At 38.5% G+C, this 23,176-nt stretch overlaps 1 protein-coding gene and 1 pseudogene across 1 annotated transcript; one reads left to right on the forward strand and one right to left on the reverse strand.

The window, feature by feature from the left end:
• The first annotated feature begins 35 nt into the window (after positions 1 to 35).
• LOC110049279 (solute carrier family 15 member 2-like) lies at positions 36 to 19,445 on the forward strand. The gene is made up of 23 exons (XM_089287972.1): positions 36 to 414; positions 2,499 to 2,557; positions 2,875 to 2,965; positions 3,373 to 3,514; positions 4,022 to 4,111; positions 4,753 to 4,852; positions 4,953 to 5,043; positions 5,644 to 5,721; positions 6,565 to 6,647; positions 7,572 to 7,655; positions 8,109 to 8,198; positions 8,467 to 8,511; positions 8,849 to 8,884; positions 9,007 to 9,095; positions 9,759 to 9,840; positions 11,491 to 11,613; positions 12,987 to 13,148; positions 13,655 to 13,701; positions 14,250 to 14,369; positions 14,923 to 15,043; positions 15,495 to 15,626; positions 16,229 to 16,336; positions 16,828 to 19,445. The coding sequence occupies exons 1-23, from the start codon at positions 351 to 353 to the stop codon at positions 16,999 to 17,001; spliced, it is 2,211 nt and encodes a 736-aa protein (XP_089144098.1). The 5' UTR covers positions 36 to 350; the 3' UTR covers positions 17,002 to 19,445.
• A 2,444-nt stretch (positions 19,446 to 21,889) lies between these two features.
• Positions 21,890 to 23,152, reverse strand: LOC149113157 (uncharacterized; annotated as a pseudogene).
• Between the last annotated feature and the right edge of the window lie 24 nt (positions 23,153 to 23,176).

A 23,176-nucleotide genomic window follows, 5' to 3' on the forward strand; every position in this document is an offset into this window, starting at 1 on the left:
GCGATACCACGCTGGTAAAAAGGAACAAGGCGCACTTTGCAAAAAGGAGGATCGTACGATCGTAAATTCTAATTCACCACTTCCTTCGCTTCATTAGGTAGGAGAGGGTGAATTCAACTAATACATAATTCATCTGGACGTTTCTCTCAACACTCTTCAGTTGAACGTTTATTTATTGGGGGTTTAACGGCAAATCGCGTACACATATTTCTTGAAATTCTTCGCGGCACAAAAATGCCGCCGCCACCGATCAAATGACAAGCGATTGTTTTGGTTTGACGCTGTTGGTTTCTCTTCGAGATGTAAAAACAGCCTTCTACCTGCTCAGCTGAGGGCCGAAAGAAAGTGAGATGTCTTCGGCGGCTTACACGCCGTTAAACGACACGGACTCCGAGGATCAAAAACAGGAACAAGGTAACTAAACGCTTATGTCTTACATATTTTCAGATATTTACTTTGGGAAAATTCAATCGAAGGATTTTTTCCGAAGTTCAATATCGTGTCTTCCAAAGTGTTAATTTCGAATTTCGAATTCGTGTTAAAACATGTCGCTTGGCAGACATGTAAATGTTGATGTTATTGTTTCAGTTAAAACAAAATAATTGAATCCACTACACTTGCAATTGAAAATCGCTTCGGATTTGTAAGCTTTAAAAACAAGTCAACCTGATCGTTAGTTGAAAGTATAATCTCTCTGTCTTACTTATAACGGTATAAAAAGTCCTTTTGATGGTGTGAAAGTAAATCTTGTTTGTTAAAAAGCTGGTCACCACATCGGATCTTTTGTTTTTCATCACCGGCCTACTTTTGTTTTGCTTCAAAATACACGACATACATCAATTTTAAGCGCAATCGGTACCACGTACAAGTGGGCATCGGAAGGTAGTTTCCTCCTTTCTGGATGAAATGTCCTATAAATAAAACTAAATGCCAGTGATACTAACATACATGAGATCGGCTTTCTATGGTAGTTTATGGAATCTCTTCTCTAGTTTTCGAGAATTTGAAGCATATTTTGGGCTGATGCGGAGAAGGTATCATCAAGGAAGTGTCATGTACTAAACGAAGAGAGATAAAATCTTCAGATCCTCAGCCGTCAATTTTCTCTCTTTCTGTTCAGTCATGAAATCAAAATATCTAAATCACATTCTTGTTTTTTTTTTTTTTTTATCTTTTTAAGATCATATTCATGTAAGTAATATGAAACTAGCTATTATAAATTGTTAAACTCATTTTTGCGGGATCTCAGTAAAATGGTTACATGTAGTTCTGAAATGAAAAAATATATATATTGTCTTTATTCACTGCATACAGTATCAGGTTCATATACGCTTATAGGTATATTGCTTTTAACAATTTGACCACAAATTATTTTTCCATGGTCGATATTCCCTAACCTCTGGGAGAAACAAAAAAAAATAGTAACAATAAAAATATTAATGATAATGAATTAAAACAAAAAGGGAAACAAAAATTGGTTTGAAAAATGAGTAGTTCAAGAAACCAGGGGTAAAATAACAATGTTTTACCAAGAGGAGGGGAACGACTTTTAGTTTGAGTTGTAGGAGGTTAAAAAAATCAAGGGTTCGAAAAATTGGGATTCCTGCTTTATGTGGTTTTTATAACTACAGGACTGAAGACTATCATAATGTTTCATGCAGATATAGACAGATGTGTCTATATTCGAGCATACAGGAATGCTGTTTTTAATTTCAAACAATATGCAGCAGTACTGGCAGCACTAAAATGGCAGCTGAAAATGAAATATTAAATTTATCCTTGTTGAAATGTCAGCTGCCTAGTCTTTGTATGTTTATGAGTGAAAATAATTTCTTTTGATCTTTGATGTTCTGTCAACCAGCAATGACCATTGAGGGACTCTTATTGTTTCTTTGTGTTAAGCTTTCTCTTAAGTTGTCTTGTGGGTGTTTGAGTGGGAAAAGTGGGATCAAAGTTCTTAACTAGAAATTAACGGACCAATTTTTTTTTTATCTGAGCAATACTGAACCGAAAACTGGATTGCCATCAGAAGTATACACTACTATTAGCTTTTATCTGATGATAGCAGACTTGTCTACAAAATTAGAATCACTCTTCTGAACATGCAAGCATACAAAACAAACTGAATTGCGTGACTTTGGTAATGATCATGAATTAAATCAGCCAGTCTTCTTGTGGTTCAAGTTTTACGTCCTCGTTAAAATTTCCACTTTTTGGGAGATTCTTAACAAGACTAACATACACACCACCTATCCCCCGTCAGTCCCTAATCCTACCCTACGCTACCCCACACCAAAATCTGACATCAAAGCAAAGTGAATGAATGAGGAAAACCTCAGATGTTCACAAGATATTTTTCTCAAATGACTGCTCTTAGCAGGCTGCACACAACAGAAAAAATTTTCATAACATTTTACTTGCTCTTGGCAGCAGTATAGCCCTTTTTCCCCTTCTAAAATAATTTTCTTTCCTTCTTTAATAATTTTATGTCATTCTAGAAAATGAAGACCAAGAAAAGCAAGACAAAGGAAAAGAATCAAAATTACAAAAGATAAAGGTACCTACATGTACATGTAGATTTCACTTGATTTAGTTTTGATTTAAAACATGCAATGTACGTGAACACGCAGTCACTACAGGAACTGTAGTTATGCAATTTGTATTGGATGTGTGATACACGTCCTTGTACTGTACATGTAGATTATTGATAAATAGGTTTTAAGTAATTTGTGGAGTGCTTACTCATTTACAGTATTTAAGAACTTCCAGACTAGAGCATGTGCTAAGTACTGTATGTATGTGTGAAGTATTTTGATGTTTGTTCCCAAAAAAAGATAAAAAAAAAAGGTAATGAATAAGTTTATTTTGTTTCAGAATGTGTTTCACAAGACGGGGTACCCTAGTTCTGTGTGGTACATCCTGGGAAATGAATTTTGTGAAAGATTCTCTTATTATGGAATACATGGTAAGGTTTAGTCAATCAGTAACAAAAATGAAAACCAATTGAAAGTAAGCATGCATGTATCACACCAATCACTGATAAATGTAATTTATATCACTTTTTTGACATGAAAATGATATATAGAGAGTGTGAGTAATTACAGTAAATCAGCATGGGGAATTATACATCTACAGGTACATACAGTGTACTTATACAGTGTTTGGGAAAGGGTCTAAAGTACAGCTTGACATGGATGCCGAAAGCCATCCCCAAATTTAGTTCTGAACCTGTTGTGAACAAAACCAAAGAAAGTGTAGTACCATTTAATTATGTGATGGATAACATTTTGACAACCAGGCCCTGGTTCTGAACTGACTGATAACAGTCTTCTCAATAGTCTCATTCATTTTTTGGATGTTTGTTCTCTGTAGCCATTCTTGTTATATACCTGACGCAGATGTTGAAGATGGATGATGATTCTGCCACAGCCATCTACCATGCATTCAACATGTTGTGTTATTTCAGTCCTCTCTTTGGAGCCATGTTGGCAGACAGTCTGCTCGGGAAGTACAAGTCAGTGACTTTCAGTTTATTACAATGTAGTCACCATATTTCCACAAAAAATTCCCACCCCTCCATTAATCTCCCTCTTGAATAATTGCTTCCTGGAATAATCACCCCCTAGAATAAATGCCCCCTAAGTCAGGACTATTTGAAATAACCACCTCCCTTTTGAATAATTGCCCCACCCCTTCACTCTCCCTAAAATGGTCTCCCCACCCTCCTAAATACTTTACCCACAGGGGTAAAGCTTGATCCAGTGAGACTGATTGAGGTCCCGAGCTCCTCAGGTTTGAACAGCATTTTTTATAAAGTTCCGTTTTAAGATAGATTGGTGTGGACGGCAGGCAACACTGTAGAAATAAAGCTGGGTTTTCAGATTTCTCCAGTGTAATGTGGATGGGACCTAAGAGATGGCTATAAGTGACAATTTAGTTCTTTTGTTTGTTTTGAAATTGACTTTAGTTACGTGGAGTACATTATTTTGTGCTTATTGATAACTTCACATTATTTTTGCAGGACAATACTTTATGTTTCCATAATTTATGCAACTGGAAATGTCACCGTAGCTATTACGTCAATTCCAGCAGTCCTGGCCCAAGTAAAAATGTGAGTACATAGTCAAGCAAAATAGGATTTTTGTACCTTTATCTCAGCCAGGCCTTGGCTGTGCTCAAATTGCAGGTTAACAAGCGCGACTAACAATAGTGTGTGAATTTGTCAATGAGATCCTTTCCTGCATATTTATGAACGGGGAATCATACAACTTTGTTATCACAGGGGTATCATTAATTAATGTTTTCAGCAGGTAAGCAAATGGTTTTCACAGGCAGGCAAAACTGTTGGAATTGTACTTCCCTATAAGAAAACATTTCTCTAGATGGTCAAACCAGAGAAGCAAAATTGTCTTAGTTCACAGCTGGTCAATTGTCCAGTACCTACATTGTAGCTCTTAATGAAACCATTGTCATTGTAACTTTGACTTTGAAGAAATACTGTACATGTCACTCAGTGGCAGATCCAGACTTTGAGCTAAGGAGGCAGGGCGGGGGGGTGGGGGGGGGGGGTGTTTTGGTTGCCCTGCCAGCTTTTCTTCCTTTCGTGATTTTTTTTTTTTTTTTACCCAAAATAAGGGAGGACCCCTCCCCTAGAAACGCCTCTTCATGTACAAGTGATTGTAATGTGTAGTTGATGGGGATTTGTTTTAAATAATTTGATTTGTTTTTTGCTTTTTTGGCTCTTTTCCCCAGAGTTGGGCCCATGGTTGGACTGCTGTTAATTGCTCTTGGCACTGGAGGAATCAAACCTTGTGTGTCAGCGTTTGGAGGCGATCAGTTCAATGCTGATCAGGTATGTTACGCAATCTCTGTCACCCTTCGACACGATCTTGCTACACAATACTGAAACTTACTTTTATTCATTACTGTTTTTCCTAAACTTTTCTTTGCAGGAGCATTTACTCCAAAGCTATTTTTCCATTTTCTATTTTGCCATCAATCTGGGTAGCCTTTTATCAATGATTGTCACGCCAATGTTAAGAGGTAGGCGTTGCCCAGTCACACATACATGTATGCCAACATGGAGGGTAATGCTATTTTTACAATAATGTAATCTGTAAAACGTATTCTGTATCTGTAAAATTCACCAATGATTAAGCAAAAAATACATGGCTATATAAAATTTTTTATTATTATATAGCAGAAAGCAGTTGAAGTATAGAATACAGTAATATATTTTTTCGTTACATTTCACAGAATTCATAAGTAAATTAGTGCTCCAATAAATACACAATAAAAAGATTTAAAAAATTACAATATTTAGAGAGGAAGCCACACCAACCTTAGCTGGTTTTCATGCGGGCCCTCTATCCTGGTCAAATTGGAATTTGGAGATGTTGGTTTTGAGGAGGGAGGAAAACCTGGAGAACCTGGAGAAAAACCCTGGAAGCGAGGCCACAACCAACAACAAACTCAACCCACATATGGCACTGGGTCACATTGGTGGGAGGCAAGCACTCCCACCACTGCGCCATCCCTGCTCCCCAATTACTGGGTATTTATCAAAAGGAAAAAACGTAACAACGGAAGACAGTGTTGAGTTCTTTTGATAAATGAGTACCTTCTTGTTCAATCTAAATGCAGGTGATGTGTCATGTTTTGGTCATGACTGTTACATGTTGGCTTTTGGAGTTCCTGCATTGTTGATGATCTTATCAATAGGTATGTGGTTGGCACTTCTCCTTGCATTTTACTGTAAGATAATAAGTTAAAACAACCATGCAAAATGTTTACCAAACAGAAGATAGTGTTCCGTGTTCCGTAAGAACATCATGCAAACTTGAGGTGCAAAAAAATTTACAAGTGTAAAGACGAGTGTGTTCAATATTTTTTTTATTCCTCAAAGACACATGATTTAATAGAAAACATACAAGCACCATCTTCTAAGGAGGGGTGGTGATTGTGCTGACAGCACAAGATCCAGTACGTATGATGTATGTGCTCTGTAATTTCCAGCGTGTTCAGCTGCAATGGTGTGTACTGTATGCAGCAGCTATAGTCTATAGTTACTGTTGCCGTGGATGCAGGGTTTTCAATAAGTGTTGAAATAGCCGTCTGAGCTAAATAAAGTACATGTAGGTGGCAAACTGATGAATTTTTTCAATAATTTGAGGGAAAATACAGACAAAGTAGGTGGTGGTAAGAGATAAATTCTGGCAAAGTAGGTGGCAATTTTCGCCAGTTGCCAGCTTCTAATGAAACCCCTGTGGATGGATAGAAAAATGTACAAAAAAAAGTTAAATAGTTTTTAAAAAATTGTACCTTAAAAGAACAGACAGTAATTTAACCATTATGGTGAAGGGAAGTAACACTTTGGAATTAGGTGAAACAATAATAATTATTGATTTAAACATTACATTCCATCTCTAATGGCTTTCCCTGCACTTGAGTTTTCCTTAATAGTTTGATGATATTAAATCATCACGGGAAGATTTAATTTTTTTTTTTTTTTTTTTTTTTCTGGCTAACCTAACCATTTTGTCTTTTTCTTATCCTTCACTATAGCTTTGTTTTACTGTGGTCGTAATAAGTACAAGAAAGTTGCTCCTGAAGGAAATATTGTTCTTCAAGTTGGCTGTGCCGTTGGGGTTTGTACAATACATTATTTGTTTTATAATTAAAAATACGCTAAATAAAAGTTGCATATACTGTAAAAGTTGAAAGAGGTTTGGGCACCATCAAATAAAGTTAAACCCACAACAGCACATAGGATACCATTTGAGGGTACTGCTATATGTCAGTACTTAGCTTTCTTTAAATAGTCACATGATAGGCTTTCAACCACAGACATAACGACACCTTTGACAGCTTAATAAACAGTACCACATGAAAGTACTGCTCAATAGCTTTCATTTGAATAGTCACACACTAGGGTTTCATCCACAGACTTAAAAGTTAGAACCACCTTGTACAGCATAATAAACAGTACCACATGAAAGTACTGCTCAATAGCTTTCATTTGAATAGTCACACACTAGGGTTTCATCCACAGACTTAAAAGTTAGAACCACCTTGTACAGCATAATAAACAGTACCACATGAAAGAACTGCTCAATAGCTTTCATTTGAATAGTCACACACTAGGGTTTCATCCACGGACTTAAAAGTTAGAACCACCTTGTACAGCATAATAAACAGTACCACATGAAAGTACTGCTCAATAGCTTTCATTTGAATAGTCACACACTAGGGTTTCATCCACAGACTTAAAAGTTAGAACCACCTTGTACAGCATAATAAACAGTACCACATGAAAGTACTGCTCAATAGCTTTAATTTGAATGGTCACACACTAGGGTTTCATCCACAGACTTAAAAGTTAGAACCACCTTGTACAGTATAACAAACAGTACCACATGAAAGTACTGCTCAATAGCTTTCATTTGAATGGTCACTCACTAGGGTTTTAATCACACTCTTGTACGACAAGAGACAGTAACATGTGAGAATACAGTCTGCCCAATAGCATTCATTTGACATTTTTAACACTGTTCATGGATTTTTTTGTTCAGAATGCCATCAAGAATAAAGTTAAGAGTATTGGAAAAGGCAATAAGAGGGAACACTGGATGGACTATGCAAAAGAGGATTATGGAGTATGTCATATACTGTCCTTTTTTTGTTGTTGTTCTAACAATGTAATTCCACTAGCATTCTATTTATACTTTAGTTGAATCTTTAAGCTTTTCCATTCTGTGCCTTTGTAAATGTTAGTAATGTGAGGTGTGTAGTTACATGCATGTTTTTAGAGTTGCAACCTTTCCACTTAGCTTAGTGTGAGTTCCTTTGTGTAACATGAAGTTTTTCTTACTATTTACAGTACATGTATAGACTTTGATGGTCTGTTCAGGGCAATAGCTAGTAACAGACAAACCAAGGCACTTGCCTCAGTCATCTTTTTCGTTTTCTGTTGTTGATAATCATCATAAGCACCGTAAATACCTAAAAAGAGAATTTAACTAATAGATATGGACATTGCCTCAGTCATATTTTTTCGTTATTTACATGCAGTACATGTTCATATTTCATTATGTTCAATTGTTTTTTAGTCTCATATGGTGGAAGACATCAAGGCACTCTTCAAAGTTCTTTTCTTGTTTCTTCCTTTGCCTGTTTTCTGGACTCTCTTTGATCAACAGGTGAGAGGTTACCGTGAACCACAAGCACTCACAATCATTCTACCTCCCCATCTCCCCCTCCAACTGGAATTGTTCATTCACCACTGTTGATTGCACTGATACAAATAAGTTAAAACTGCCAAGAAGCCTACAGAAAACAAAGCTTAAGTATAAACTTTAAGATGTGGCATTTGCATAAACTTCTGAACATGAATTTTGCTGCACCCTGTGTTTATAGAAAGGTGCATAATCATCTTATGATGTTTGTTATTCTTGATATTAATTCTAGGGATCACGCTGGACTCTTCAAGCTGAAGAAATGGATGGAAATATTGTAAGTTAGATTATCATTATGGATCACTATGGCTTATTTTTCCAACACCAGTGTTACTACTGGTAAATCCTTCCCAACAATCTCGTTCCCAGAAGCTGCAACGACCGGAAACACGTGGGTTCTGGAGACGAGATTGCCCTCACAGTAGTCAAACCCACTGCACGCGTGCACTGAAATTCCTGCCAAAACTGCAGTCTTAATTTAATGCGTCAGATTTTTCACTGGAATGTTAAGTGTTGTAAGCTGCATGTCTCGCACATTTTGCTTTTTGACTTGAAGGCAATGAAAACTGGAAATAAAGTTACTTACAGGTAATGTTTCTACTTTCTTGTTGCAGGGTGCACTTGGAACTTTAAAACCAGATCAAATACAGGTTTGGTTTCATTTTTACATATTTACGCATTGTTATATAGAAGTTTTGGTTTTTAGTTACACTTCAGCTGTGGTCTGAGCAAAATTTGAAGCGTTATTCATGTTGTACACTCTCTTTTCCAGGCACTCAATCCAGTTTTTATCTTGATCATGATTCCTATCTTTGAAACGATTATTTATCCTCTGCTGAGAAAATGCAACCTTCTTGTAAGGTACAGTAAACAACTAATGTTCCGTTATATCAGTGTTAACTTTAGAAGTTTGAATATTTGAAATACATACTAGTTAACTTGTGCTGCCATGGAATATCCCACAAGTCACTTGTATTTTCTCAGTATAAATACGAGCTTTTAGGCCATGCAGCGCATGATGTATGGCGGGAAGATATCCAACGGCTTTCCTGTATTCTGATTGGCTGTACTGTCTATGGCATGATATAAAATAGTTATTTGAACTGTAGGAGATGTACTGCACTGTACAGGGAAGATCATCACAGTTACAAACGCAGCCTTAAGTAAGCAGTTGCTCAAATGAAGCGTGAAAAAAAGTGAAGTAAACAAATTCTGGCTTGAACTGGGGTCCCTTTTCGACTTGTCAACAAGCTGCAAGCTACGAAAACCGAGCAAAATCACCTACGATGCTCAAAATTTGAGTGCGAATGACATTTAGAAGTGTAGGTCCAGTTCAAGCCTGAATATTTTTTCTCAGGCTTTATTTACGCAACTGCTTATGATGCATTCCACATAACTGGGGTGATCTTTGGATAAAGTATAGTATTCCATTTGTTGCTGCTTGCATGCTGCTTATGAATTCAGCGCACCCGTAGTTCTAAAACAAAATTAAAGAAGAAACTTATTGTGATTATTACCTTGCAGACCTTTACAGCGTATGTGTGCTGGAATGCTGCTGGCAGCATGTTCATTTGTAATGGCGGCATTCATTCAGATAGCTATACAGGTAAGTTATCCAGCAGGAAGCTACAGGCACATTCTACATAGTTGTGTTGAGTTTCGTCTGCCCTGTAAAAATGTACCATTTTCGTATCCTCGGTATAGGACTGGAACTAGCTTGGAACTGAGGCTAATGCGAGGAGTCTTTTCAAATGCAAATGACATTTGTCTCTTTTTTTTATTGATGTTCCTCTGCATGATCATGAGCCTCCACTGTTAGCTACAGTGGAACCCCGTTAATACTTAGCTCTTATTAACCGAGCAGGAGGTCTGTATGGGAGAATCTTGACCGAGGTCGTGAGTACAGACCGAACGCAGTGAGGTCTGTACACACGACCGAGGTCAAGATTCTCCCATACAGACCTCCTGCTCGGTTAATAAAATGTTTATTATATGGCAAAGAAGAAAACTTTAATTCGTTTAATGTAACTGGTTTGCTGACATTTTGCTTGCAAACGGAGATGAGCTTAACTTAAACCTGTCGAAATTTGCTCGTCCTCTTTACTCTTTTTTGTCATCAGGTTTTTTGGCACTTCCATAAATGATTGAGAAGAAAATAAAAGAAAACGGCGAACATTTTTGTATTTGAGTTTGCTACTTTTTCAACGCAAAATGAAACCGGTCTAGATGCCGGTCTAGATGGGAAAATCTACACCGCGGTCAATATCGATTTCAGCTAATCAAATTCGGGAATTCGGTAGTTCCCAGTCCTTGTGAGACACAGCCATATAATAAAGTCACTATTTTGGCCGTATTAACGGGGTAGGGTCACACCTCATGACCGATCTAAATTGAGTGGCGTCTTTAACACTAGATATATCCCAATTGCACTTAAAAACTCTTCTTTAATGCAGATATAATTTTTAGAAAATTGAAACCAGAAAAGTGGCCGTAATAACAAGGTGACCGTAAGGCGAAGTTCCACTGTGTGCACTGTGGTTCCAATCCAATACCGAGAATACAAATATGGCCTTCTGTCACTCTTCCTTTGAGTTTTAAAAACATTTTTCACTCTGATTTCACTTTTAGTTGTCCGAAACTAAATTGAAATGAGATCCATGATTGACTTTACTTTTGAAATCTGAGTAAACAATGTCCTGTAAAAATTAAACTTAATCAGTGTTTGTGTACAGCAAGTTCTTGTAAGTTCTTAACTGGACGTTTTACATGTATTAAGGTTACTTACTTGCGGTCAGATGTTTTGGAAGGTGTTATCTTTGAATGAGGCCTCGTCCACTGTACGTCGGAGAAATTTGAAAATGCAGCTTTATTTCTACGGTTAGACCTACCGTCGACCACACTAATCCGTCACGAAAACGGAGCTTTTCGAAAACGCTCCTTAAACCGGAGGAATTTGAAAACGCCGGCTTTGCGTTTTAGTGACTGTGTGGACGGAAAACATTTTGAAAACGGAGCTTTTCGAAAAAAAGCCATGAAGTCATAATAATCATATGATTTCCTTGACTGGGATTTCCCCAAGCACAAATCGAAAATGACCAGTGATTGTTGCGTTTTCAAATTTCTTCGGCGCGTAGTGTGGACGGAAAACATTTGATGCGTTTTCAGAGAAAACTCAGTTTTCAAATTTCTCTGGCGTAGTGTGGATGGGGGCCTGATATCAACAGGCAAATGTTTACATACGTGTCTAATTTCACAGAAAAGTCGTATCGCAGTGAATGAGCCGGCCGCAGGTTTTGCTAATCTTCGAATCATTAATGCCGGAGTGTGCCCTATAAACGCGTTTGGCCTTGGACTGAATACTGAGGTGCCAGCGACTGAGGTATGGAAACCCGTGTCTATTAGAGACCTATGGATCATCTAAATGCCATTTGAAGTTAGACATTTGTAGTTCCAGCGCTGTTTGGACGCTAGTCGATTTAGATTGGAGTAAATTTGAGCGAATAGAAATCATCCATTCAGTGCAATGGAAATTGTTGAAAAAATAGTATGTTTGCTAGCGTGTTTAGCTTTCTAAAGAAATAAAGCACCAATAAGCACACATTCAACTCCCGGATTCAACTTAAGCCGCCGCCATATTGGATTTCCAATTAGGATCAGTGCCGTTGTACAAACAACAACAAAAGGCTGCGTAATTGCTTACTTGCCTGAAAATATAACTAATTTGTAGAAAAAGGGTTACTTTATACGATTTCAGCATTTGTACATGGGATAAAATAAAATTCAAAGCAATAAAGCTTGAGGTAAATGACTTACGTGAAAACCCACCTCTTGACGTTCAAAACGCGAGTCGAAAGCCTCAAACGTGGCGTCTGGTGTTGGTCGCGTGACACCTAGCGGTTAGCTGCTCTCGTTTAACGTGGATCTTAAAGTCTGTATGAAATCTTCTCACGGTCTGCAGGCAATTTTTGGGTTATTGACCGCGCGTGAGGTCAGGATGGCTGGTTATTAGTCAAGGTCTCTTTTTACGCGTCGATGTTCAAAACGCACAAGAAGAACGATTTCAATATCCAGCCATCTTGACCGCACAAATTTGGTCTCATGTTGCAAACAGAACACCATTTTCTTGCGGGACACAGTGGGAAATCCCGAGTGGGCGGGATAACCCCATCTTGCTCTCTCGGGTAGCCAATCATGTTGCAGTATTTGGTTCAACTTACCCGCATGCCGGGAAAGCCATATAGCATAGTTGAATGAAAGAGCAAGGAAATCTGCGCCCTTGTCCAAAAGTAAGCTGAAAAAAACATGGGTAACGGTCTAATTGTCGTGTGTGATTTCTGATGAGTTAGAAAGTGAAGTTGCACTTTAAGCGTTGATAATAACCTGCTTGGTGGTTGGCGTCGATATCGAAGTTGCAAAATGTTCAAAAAAAGTGTTCAAATATTGTTGTTTATAGTGGTCAATGCGCTTAGCTACACCTAGTAGTTCACAGGCAGGCTACTTAAACTGAAAGAAAGAAATATTCTGACGAAACATAATAGGCTTAAAGATCCCAACTGGCGTGAGGCAGACTAGTTGGCTATTTACAAGCATGACCGAGAAGTTGAAATAGGGTCTACCGAGGAACAACTCCAGCTTAGTGGTCAGAGCGGGACTTGAACCCGCGACCTCCGGATTTCAGGTCCGGCGCCCTAACCACTCGGCCACGCTACCTCCATTTCTAACCTCCAAACACTGATCTGCTTTGGTTTTCAGGATTCAGAGTATTATCACGTCCCAGTCACGCTGGATTCAATCAACGTGAAAACAGTGAACTGTCCCACTTCACTGACCAAGTCATTCTCTGTCAAGATCAAAGAGAAAGGAGCGTCCTCTTTCGTTGTTGGAATTGAAAAGAATGCGCTGATTGGCGAACAAGTGAGTTCAACCAGATCTTCTTTAATCGCCTTGATTCCTTAAAGGAACTCAGTCACGGTTTTTTTTTTAGTTATCTTGGCCATGTACAAAACTACTTTTAAATTGAAGGAAACCTGAAAATAACAGTTAAGAGATGATAATAAACCATAAAGGAACAAGGATGGTTAAGGATGGAGAAGATTAACTCGGATTACACTCGACGAACTTGAAAAATTTAGGCTGAACATTTCAAGATGCACAAACCGTGGCGTGGCTCTTCGAGTATAAGAGAAATTGCTGTCTTAAGATATATTTAATCCACTCACACCCTAAACGGATGGGGCTGACTAAGCACCCTTGAAATGTAGTTACTAGGACACTTTGAAAACATGCAATGTGTACTACAGTACATACTGATGATTCTAAGACAGCTCATTCTTTGAGGTTGAAACCAGGGGGAGTGGGGTGAGGGTACGTGCACATGAGGATGTTCTAACTGACGTTGTGTTCCTGTCTTCGTTAATTAGTTTGATGACATTGTTGAACCACTGAATGGAGGCATTACAAAAGTCAGGTCTGTAATGATTCACAAGATAAATTTACCGATGTTGTTAGGTTTTCCTTACACTGAAGTAAGCTACTCTTTAGATCGGAAACATCTTAGTGAAACTCTTTCGTCTAAGAAGGATACATGTTCCTGGATCTTAGACAGACTGGGTTGTAGCTGTTTTCGTCCAATTTGTGCAATGGGCCAGGTCGTTCGAAAATGCCGGTTAACGCTAACCCAGGATTGAAAGTTAACAGAAGTATTAACTTTTGTATAAAAAATGCTTTTTACTGCTTATGTTTTGTGTAGTTTGAGACTTTGAGACTATTCAAACTCAAAACTGAAGGGAAAACAATATAAACAGAAAACCTCAAGGAAAAGTTACAAAATTCTCGCTAATCCTGGGTTGGCTTAATCGGACTTCGGACAACCGGCCCTGCTTTGTTACCTTTACAGTTTTTATAAAATGAACATAGAAAGCCAGGAAAATCTGAGGTTTACAGGAATATCGTAGGTAGCATCTTGCACTAACTGTACATGAAAAGCGTTTTCTGATGGTTGTCTAAATTTTCCAGATTTCTTTACGCTGGAGGAGATGTTGCACCGTCTGTGGACATAAAACTCAACAAAACCTTGAGGTACAGTGGAGTCGGACCTTTCAAGAACACCGAATATAAGAAACTACTGGCAAAGAAGTAAGTTATCAGCATCTAATTTCCTCTTACATTTTGTATTCATAGTCAAGCATACGGGTAATGAGAATAAGAGAACAAATCGGGATTATTACAACTGTAGGTTACTTTGTAATTTTTCGCGTAGTTATATACCAGTATTACAGGACGACCCAAAACTCTTCAGACGGAAACTCTCAGGCCTCTAACACAGATCTAAAATGACCGGTGATTGTTGCCTTTTCAAATTCACCCGGCGTGGTGTGGACCGGGCCTAAGAAAAAAGTGGGTTTTTTTTTTTTGAAAATCCGTCGTTTGTTTTTCAGTCAAGGTCACCGTTTTCTCAGGAAGTATTCGTACTTCGTCTTGGTATGCCGGGGTAGAGCAGATCACGTTTTCTTGAGTTGGGCATAAAACAGCGACTGTTGTGTTACTCTGAGCGTTGGTTCTTTGTGTTACATATCGTTACTCTGAGCGTTGTTTCTTTGTGTTACGTGGCGTTACTCTGAATGTTGTTTCTTTGTGTTACGTTGCGTTACTCTGAGCGTTGTTTCTTTGTGTCACGTTTTCCTTTCAGGTATCCAATAAAAATCATGACAGCTGGTACAGACACGAAGCTCTTGGATCAGAAGGTGTATTTTGCTAATGGTGGCGTGTACAGTGCTATCATCCAACCAAATCCCGACAAAACTAGCGAGGTTGGCTTTTCTTTCAATGAAGATCTCGTTCTGTATTTGTGGTTATAATAAATCTTACGTTGTATTTTGTAATGGCATTGCGTCCTTCAGGGTGGCCACAGGTTAGAAAATGGTCAGGGAAAAATATTCTTCAGGGTGAGGGAAAGTCGGGGAATTTTATTTTGAGTCAGGGAGAATGGACATTTTGAAGAAAAGTCATGGAAAATCGTAATAATTTAGCAAGTAAAAGTTCCTTTCACGTCTTGAAATGTTAATTGTCGTGAAGACATCATGTGTCTACAAGGAGTCTGAATACATGCTCGTAGTAAACGAAAAGGTTCATTATCTGACCGCTGACGCAGCGAAGAGATTTCCCCCAGAAACATGATCTCTCTCTAGATTTGCCTTGAAACGGTTGCAACTATTGTTAAGGTTAGGCTGTTTGATTAATTCATTGTCTCAAATCTTTCAGCTAATAATAAAGAAGTTTGCAGACGTGAGTCCCAAGTCAATTTCCATGCTGTGGCAGATTCCTCAATACGTCACTATCACAGCTGGAGAAGTCCTGTTCTCCATAACAGGGCTGGAGTTCGCTTACTCTCAGGTGAGTGCCTCTGGAGCTCAGTCCCTCTGACTTTACCCAGTTCTGGTCCTCTTCCTAGTACGCAACGCAAGAGCGAAGCGTTGCGTGATAGAGGGCCGGAACTAGACTAGAGTGACGTGCGTCAAACTTGTAATAAAAAGCGCCTTTCAATGACTGGAAGAGAGTTCCAGCTGACTGCCTGTCACGCAACGTAAGAGCGAAGCAATGCGTGACAGAGGGCGGGAACTGGACTAGAGTGACTTGGGTTAAACTGAAAAAAAGAGCCTTTGAATGAGTGGAAAAGTCCTACATTGACGGTGGAGCGTCTTCTAGCAGGCACTTATTTCGTGTTGATGTTGTGCATGGGAAGTTGGACTGTTTTGAAAAGCGTTTTTTTGCTTCCAAGAGGTTTCCCTTCACCGTTCCCGCAAACCGAGAATATAGTATGCTGAGAAAGTCACCCTTAAGTGGTAATCACTTATTCGTGGGTGACTTGTTGTGGCTTGCTGTCGTTAACCAACAGCTTTCTCAGACCCAAATGTTGAACCATTTTACGGATTTACACTTGTCTCTGTTCACTGACGTTCTCATGGCAGTTTATTCTCAATCTCTCTCCTTATTAGGCTCCCGTCAGCATGAAGTCGTGTGTTATGGCTGGCTGGCTTATGACTGTGTCTGTTGGAAACGCTATTGTTGTAATATTCGCTGAAGCGAGACTCACGGATAACATGGTAAGAACAGGGGTGTTGTTTAGATAGCGGCTATAAGTGTGCTTCGTAATTCTTCAGAACGTAACCAGTGATTCAAAATTCCTTTAAATTGACAGTGACTGTTGATTTTCAGAGTTGTTAGAATTGTAGCCGCACGTTCTCCATGTTTCAAATTTCAATCCGTTTTCTTGCCCGCCTTCCTTTGTCATTCTCCAAAGGTTACTACCATTACTGGGCTTCCTCTGGTCAAGGCAAAGGTGTATGTCCTCACCCCCACCCCTCACCCCACCCCAAACAAAAAAATAAGGCCTTACGATTGTCGCTTGCGTGACGTGTTCTGTGACATAAAAGTATGTAGCGTGACTTGTCAAGAAAAAAGTCTTATTTCCAATTTTTGATGCTACATTAGCGGATTTTGTGGTTTAAGCTTTGCCTCAGATCAGCGTCGTAGCAAGTTGAACAATTGCTATTTTGTTTTCTCAGTATAATAATTATTTCTTTTTCATTTCCAGGCAAACGAGTTTTTCTTCTTTGCTGGCTTATTATCCCTGGTAATGATCATCTTCATGATTATGTCCTATTTCTACAAGTACGTCTACTTTTCTGTTAATGGCGAGAGAAGTGACGACGTTCCCCTCCAAGAAGCAGAGAAAGGAGATGAAAATGATGAAGAAAATACAAAATAATGACCGCTAATACTGTAAGCAAGTCTTACTCTCGATAGCCGCCATATTGGTTTTCTAGTTTTAATGCAAATTGACCACGCGACTTCTGAGTTTGTAAGCAATATGAAATTAATTTCACAGTTATGTTAGGCCCCGTCCACAATACTCTAGAAGAATTTGAAAACGGAGGTTTCACTCTGAAAACGCATCAAATGTTTTCCGTCCACACTACGCCGGAGGAACCTAAAAACGCAACAGCCACTGGTCGTTTTGGATGTGTGTTTGGCTAAGACTCGCTCAAGGAAATCACATAATTATCGTGACTTCATGATTCGTCATTTGCGAAAAGCTCTGTTTTAAAAATGTTTTCGATCCAAGCGAAAACGAAAAGCCGGCGTTTTCAAAATCCTCAGGTTTGACGAGCGTTTTCGAAAAGCTTCGTTTTCGTGACGGATTAGTGTAGACGGTAGGCCTAACCGTAGAAATAAAGCTGCGTTTTCAAATTTCTCCGGCGTAGTGTGAACGGACCCTTATGGTTTCATTGCTGTCGTGGTTAGTAGAAATCTGAGCTAATTTCGGCGTTGCAGTTGTCCGTTTCGTAAACGGTCGATGCCATTTTCGCGATACTCGGAAATTTATTTAACTATCAACGAATTTTTCTCTACTAAATTAAAGAAAAACGAAAATTTGTAAGTAACCATTTAGTATCGAACCCGGAACCTCTGTTTCCTAACATCCCTCTGATACCACTACACACCAGGTTGATTCGCCAAATCTCCGCAAAATTTAATTAGAAAACGTGACTTTCTTAAATAGTAATGATAGAATTGTCCCAACCATCAATTAAAAGCTAACCGTAAGCAAACCAAAGGCGTGGTTACCAATGATGGCATCGACCGTTAAAAATGGCATCGACCGTTTTTAAAAGCGAAATCAGCTTCGGTGTTTTTTAAAAAGATTAATTGATTGCTTGTGTAGTTAATAAGTCAATGTATAGCATAACCTAAAAATTTCATTAATGGTTAACATGTGGGTCAAATTGTGGTTGATGCAAATAAGTTTAACTTCTGGAGAGAGCCGATTATTCGAGAATTACCAACTTTTTGTGCTTATTGCAGACCGCATAGCTAAATTTGCATTATACAATACAATTCTTTTAATTCGACCTCTTCATTTGGACGAAAACAAAACTGAACGACGAAAACCGCAGTCAAAAAATATAGTAAATAAAATGAACGATTATAATACGAAAGCACTGTTCAACTGTAGTATGAAAACCAACATGGCGGAAATTGTGAATTGGTCAATTCCTCAAAAGTTCACTGTGACGTTTTGCTTTCATTTCGTTAAAAATTCTACCTACTACCCCAGGCGTCCCGCCTGTCTGAAAAAGTGAATGGTCTGGGCATAGTTAATAGAGGGAAATGGTTACGAAACCTCGCAAAGCTCTTAGTTGTATGTTTTTGTTTGCTGTTGTGGTGGTTGACCCTGCAAAAATACCTGGCAAAATAGTACAAAAGGTGGTTATGTGCGCTCATAAGACTAACCAATAGAAGCATCGCGATTATGTGATTCATGCGTAGTCAGTGAGTATGAAACAAAAGATGTGCAGGGTCAAGGACCTTCCAACATAAATCTTAGCCTGTTTGTTTGCTTCTTTGATGTTTACCGGCTTCTTAACCATTCCTTCTATTAACTATGGTCTGGGTAACTGAAATATATTTCAAGCACAAGATTTTTATTCGATTTTCATTTAAAGCATTCAGCAATTTCAATAATTTGTTTTTATTGTAAACGGAATTGAGAAAAGAAATACTGTAAGTGGATATAAGATTTATTAAGTAGTGAAGGATAATTTATGAGTGTTTGGAGTAACTGAATGTATTTTTGAATGTAGTGCTCGAGATCGTAAAGTTGATATCGATTTATGTCGCAAAAATAATCTTCTACATTACTCCAAACGCTCGTGTATTAAACCTATTGAAAAGATATATTTTCGTATTTATTTACGCTTCCAAAGAAGCTGTGCAGACAGTGAATTCATTAGCCAAGACATATTTGGTTATTTTTGTGCCTATATTTCATTTAGGCTAGTCTGATGAGTTTTGTTACTTTACAAGTTGTTAAAGAGATTTTAAATCAGCTAGTTCAAGCGTGGCGTATCTTAAAAACTGCAAACTTCATTTCCTCTATAGTTTTTTCTACCCTTAGTTATCTTGTATTTTGAAATTTGCTTCTGCGTGTAGTTACCTTTTCCACACCTAAATTTACCTGAAGGATATTGTCAAAACTGTTTTAAGAAAAGCAAAGGTTACAGTATTTTATTCAAATTTATGTTCTTCAAGAACTTTGAATTGTCAAATATTGGAATAATATTCATAAAATATGATATCTATACCAACTTATGTAAACCACTAAAAATGTAAAACGAACCACACACGAATAAACTGGGGTATTTGAAGTAACGCTGTACGTTAATGGGCTCGTTGATTGCCTGCGACCAATAGCCGAAAGCGTGGATATCAACACCCCCAAATACAATTTATAGCCGTGAGGATTTTCTATGAACGAATAGTAAATGAGGTGTAGCCGAGTTTAGTATCACTCCTAGAAACGAGAGCGAGAAGTCCAAATGTCTTAATAGACAATCTAAAAGATTATAGCGAAAAGCCTCCAATTTCCTGTATTTTTAAGCCTAAAATTAAGAATAATTTTCAGTTTCAAGAGAAGCGCACGCACGTTCGCTGCCTATTAAACAATTATATTATGATCTCGAGATTTCTATTTAGACAAGAGTTGTTCTGTCGAGAAACTATCGGCTGATAGTTACCCCGCGGACATTTGATGTACTTAAAACAAATATTAGTTTTAACAACATCAAATTTTCAAGGGGCAACTATCAGACCGACAGTTCCGAGACATAAACACTCTATTGTCTTTATTGTTCACCACTAGATTTTCTTCCGCGCACCAGCTCAAAAATCATATTGAATTATTTTCAACTTTTTAGATGAAAGCCATTAAAGCCAAATCAGTATAAAATACGAAAAAAAACAGACAAAAACCCACTTCATACGATTTCAATTGTTTATTTTCTATAATCCCGCTTGTTTACAGAAAAATTCACGGACGAGTACTATCCATCCGGGTATTTTCCTCGGGACGGACACTATGGGCTGATAGTCCCTCTCCGCGGATGAACGCCATCGCGTCACGTGATCAATTTAAACCAATAAGAATCGGAGAAAATTCAGTGGTGAACTATAACGCGAGATACTTGACGAGAGCGCAATCTAAATCCCCTTCCCAGACACTTCGAAAACGCCAAGAAGCGGCCGTCATTTTGTAAACAAGTTCACATTGTTAGGCTCATCACTGTCTATCACAGAATAGATAGTGAGTAGCGTAGCCAATCAGAGAACGGCATAGACAATATGCTTCTGATTTATATTAACAGTGACTAGTAGAATTCTACTACTCTATATTAATGCAAATACCGCAATCTGATTGGCTGAGCTACTCGTATACTATCAGCCATTATAGTTCACCATTAAATTTTCTCCGATTCTTATTGGTTTAAATTGATCACGTGACGCGATATTGTTCATCCGCGGAGAGACACTATCAGAGGGTCTCAATGGGGTTTAACCGTTAGCCGTAAGAGGGCCAGAAATTTAATCGTTAGGCGTAAAAAAGCTTCAAATTTAACCGTTAGATGTAAAACAAATTAAAAACCATTAACCGTGAAAAAAATATTAGCGCAAATTAAAGGTGTCAAATGTCTTGTAAAGACCTCCATTTGCGTATCGTAATGATGATTTAGCTGTTGAATCGGAAGAACTGGTTACTAGTAGAGCGGTGATAACGAAGGCGTGTAGACACGTTTTGATGTTTAACCCTGTGACTGCCAACGGCGCATATACACGCCCTGAGTGAGTGGTCGTGCTCTTTGTATCACTTGTGACGTCATCAATTTAAATGTCACCAGATATTCTTGATAAGCAGATAGTAGAGCTAGGATAGATCTATCCGCGCAACACACGGTTTTGGATATCGACGGCATTCTAAGATAGCAAATTGAAAAACAACGTTATCAGTTTTAATGTAAAAATGGTGGTAAAATGGCCCATTATACGTATAATTGAACAGGGTCCCATTTCCGGGCTTTGCCCATAATTAACACCCATTTTTTTTATGGCAGCCAGAAAGAATATGAAACGTACGAGGTAGCGAGGGTGAAAGGGCCGAGAAAAAAGAAAGCAAAGGGGCAAGGAAAAAAATTCGGAACGGGCAATGGCAAAAAAGAAAGAAAAAAAACAATCCGGTCCAAAATTTTGGCTTATGCGCGTACGCCAAATTGAAGTATTACACATTTTGGTACCTAATCTTGGGGAAATCTATCTTTTTGGTAAAAGAAAATAGCTTTTTCAGCAAAAATTAAGGTCTATTTTGCGTCATGGCAGCCAAAAAACTGATTTACCAGTCAAAAACGGCATTTTAGTGAAAATTTTGGCAGTCAAAGGTACAAGGGTGTAAAACGGTAAACCTCATCAAAAATCCTGGTAATCATTATTTGACTCAAAGAAAGAACAACAGGAACAACATGTTTATAACGCCTAACCACATCCAGGCAAATATAATTCCACATACAATTGTTTCATTTCTAGAAGTTAAAAGTTAAAAATTTCTACGTCCCGAAGTACAGCACTGATATGTATTGATGGATCAGAGAAATTCCATTTTTTGTCAACCGAGAATGTTCCCTATACTTTTCATGATTTTGCCATGCTCCACACCATTTCCAGTTAATTATTATTCCAAAAGGTCGAGAGAGCAGCAAAAATATAGAAATTTACAAAAATAATACGACTTTTTTAATTTTCACAAACATGTTTCGACGTTACATCCGTCATCGTCAGTGTGACGGTTATGAAAGTTTACAGTGATTTAAAACGTGCCTGTTACAAATCATACGTTACATTGCGTTGAAAAACAATACGCTAGATAAATTTCGAAGTTAACGGAAATAAAAAGATGCGCGTGCGCGTGCAGCTATAAGGAAAGCGTCAAATTGATGTGTTTGACCTGTTGATTAAGGTCAGGCTTTTCCCACTTGATGTACATAGACTCCTTAAGCTTAACTTGGTACTTAATAGGTGCAGAGTCTAAGATCTTGAAGCAGTCTAAGTTACAAGAGGTACGGCACGACTCTGAAGCCTGCAAATGCTTATAAACGTGAGAAGATCTGTCCAATGACAAGTGCTCGTGCACGCGCGTGGAGAAATGTCGGCTTGTTTCGCCAACGTAACAAGCATTACAGCTTGCACAAGAAAATTTGTACACGATGCGCGTACGGAGCCTGTCAGGGAGAGGATCTTTCACGTTGAACAAGTTCTTAATTTTAAAGGTAGAATAAACAAATTTGATGTCGATGGGTTTGCAGAATCGATTGATTAGCTTGCGCACCCTTTGTTGTGCAACACCCGAAAAATGCCCGATGTAGGGCATCTTGAAATAGCGCTTGGGCAACTCCTGTTTCTCGACACCTGTTGAAGGTCGTGTGTCGTTCCCTACTACTGCTCTCGTGACATAACGGTGGAGTAACACGTCTAATACATGATCGGGATAGAGATTTTTACGCAAAATAGTAAACAAATTCTGAATATCATTGTGAAAACCCAATCACGTGTTGTTGATCTTAAAGGTCCTGTCAATGAGCGTTTTAACCAGCCCCATTTTGTAGCAAAGGGGTGTAAAGCTTAAAATTGGTAAGCAAGCCCGTGAAGGTCTTTTTGCGGTATACGGTGGTGACAGGGAATTGTGGGGATTTATTGTTTAATAGCACATCAAGAAAAGGAAGAATCTGGTTACTTTCCCTCTCCATAGTGAAATGAAAATTAGGATGTTGATTGTTAATGAAATTAAAGAAAAGGTCAGCATTCCGTTCCGAGTTGAAAAGGCAAAAAGTGTCGTCCACATAATGACGGTAAAATAAAATACAGAAGTTGAACGAGACTTACCGGAAGTTGAAGTTCGACTGGGATTCCACCTTTGTCACCATACACAGAGGGATTACATGAGATAGCATTGCGCCTGCGTGAACTCAGTCTTTAAAGCACTAGCCATGTGCATCGTAGGAAGTAGGTAACAGGGTGGGTCCAAGGGAGGGCATGTAATCCCTCTGTGTATGGTGACA

This window comes from Orbicella faveolata, unplaced genomic scaffold (assembly GCF_042242905.1).
Source record: "Orbicella faveolata isolate gen_17 unplaced genomic scaffold, um_ofav_v1 contig_15, whole genome shotgun sequence".
Classification (NCBI taxonomy): domain Eukaryota; kingdom Metazoa; phylum Cnidaria; class Anthozoa; order Scleractinia; family Merulinidae; genus Orbicella; species Orbicella faveolata.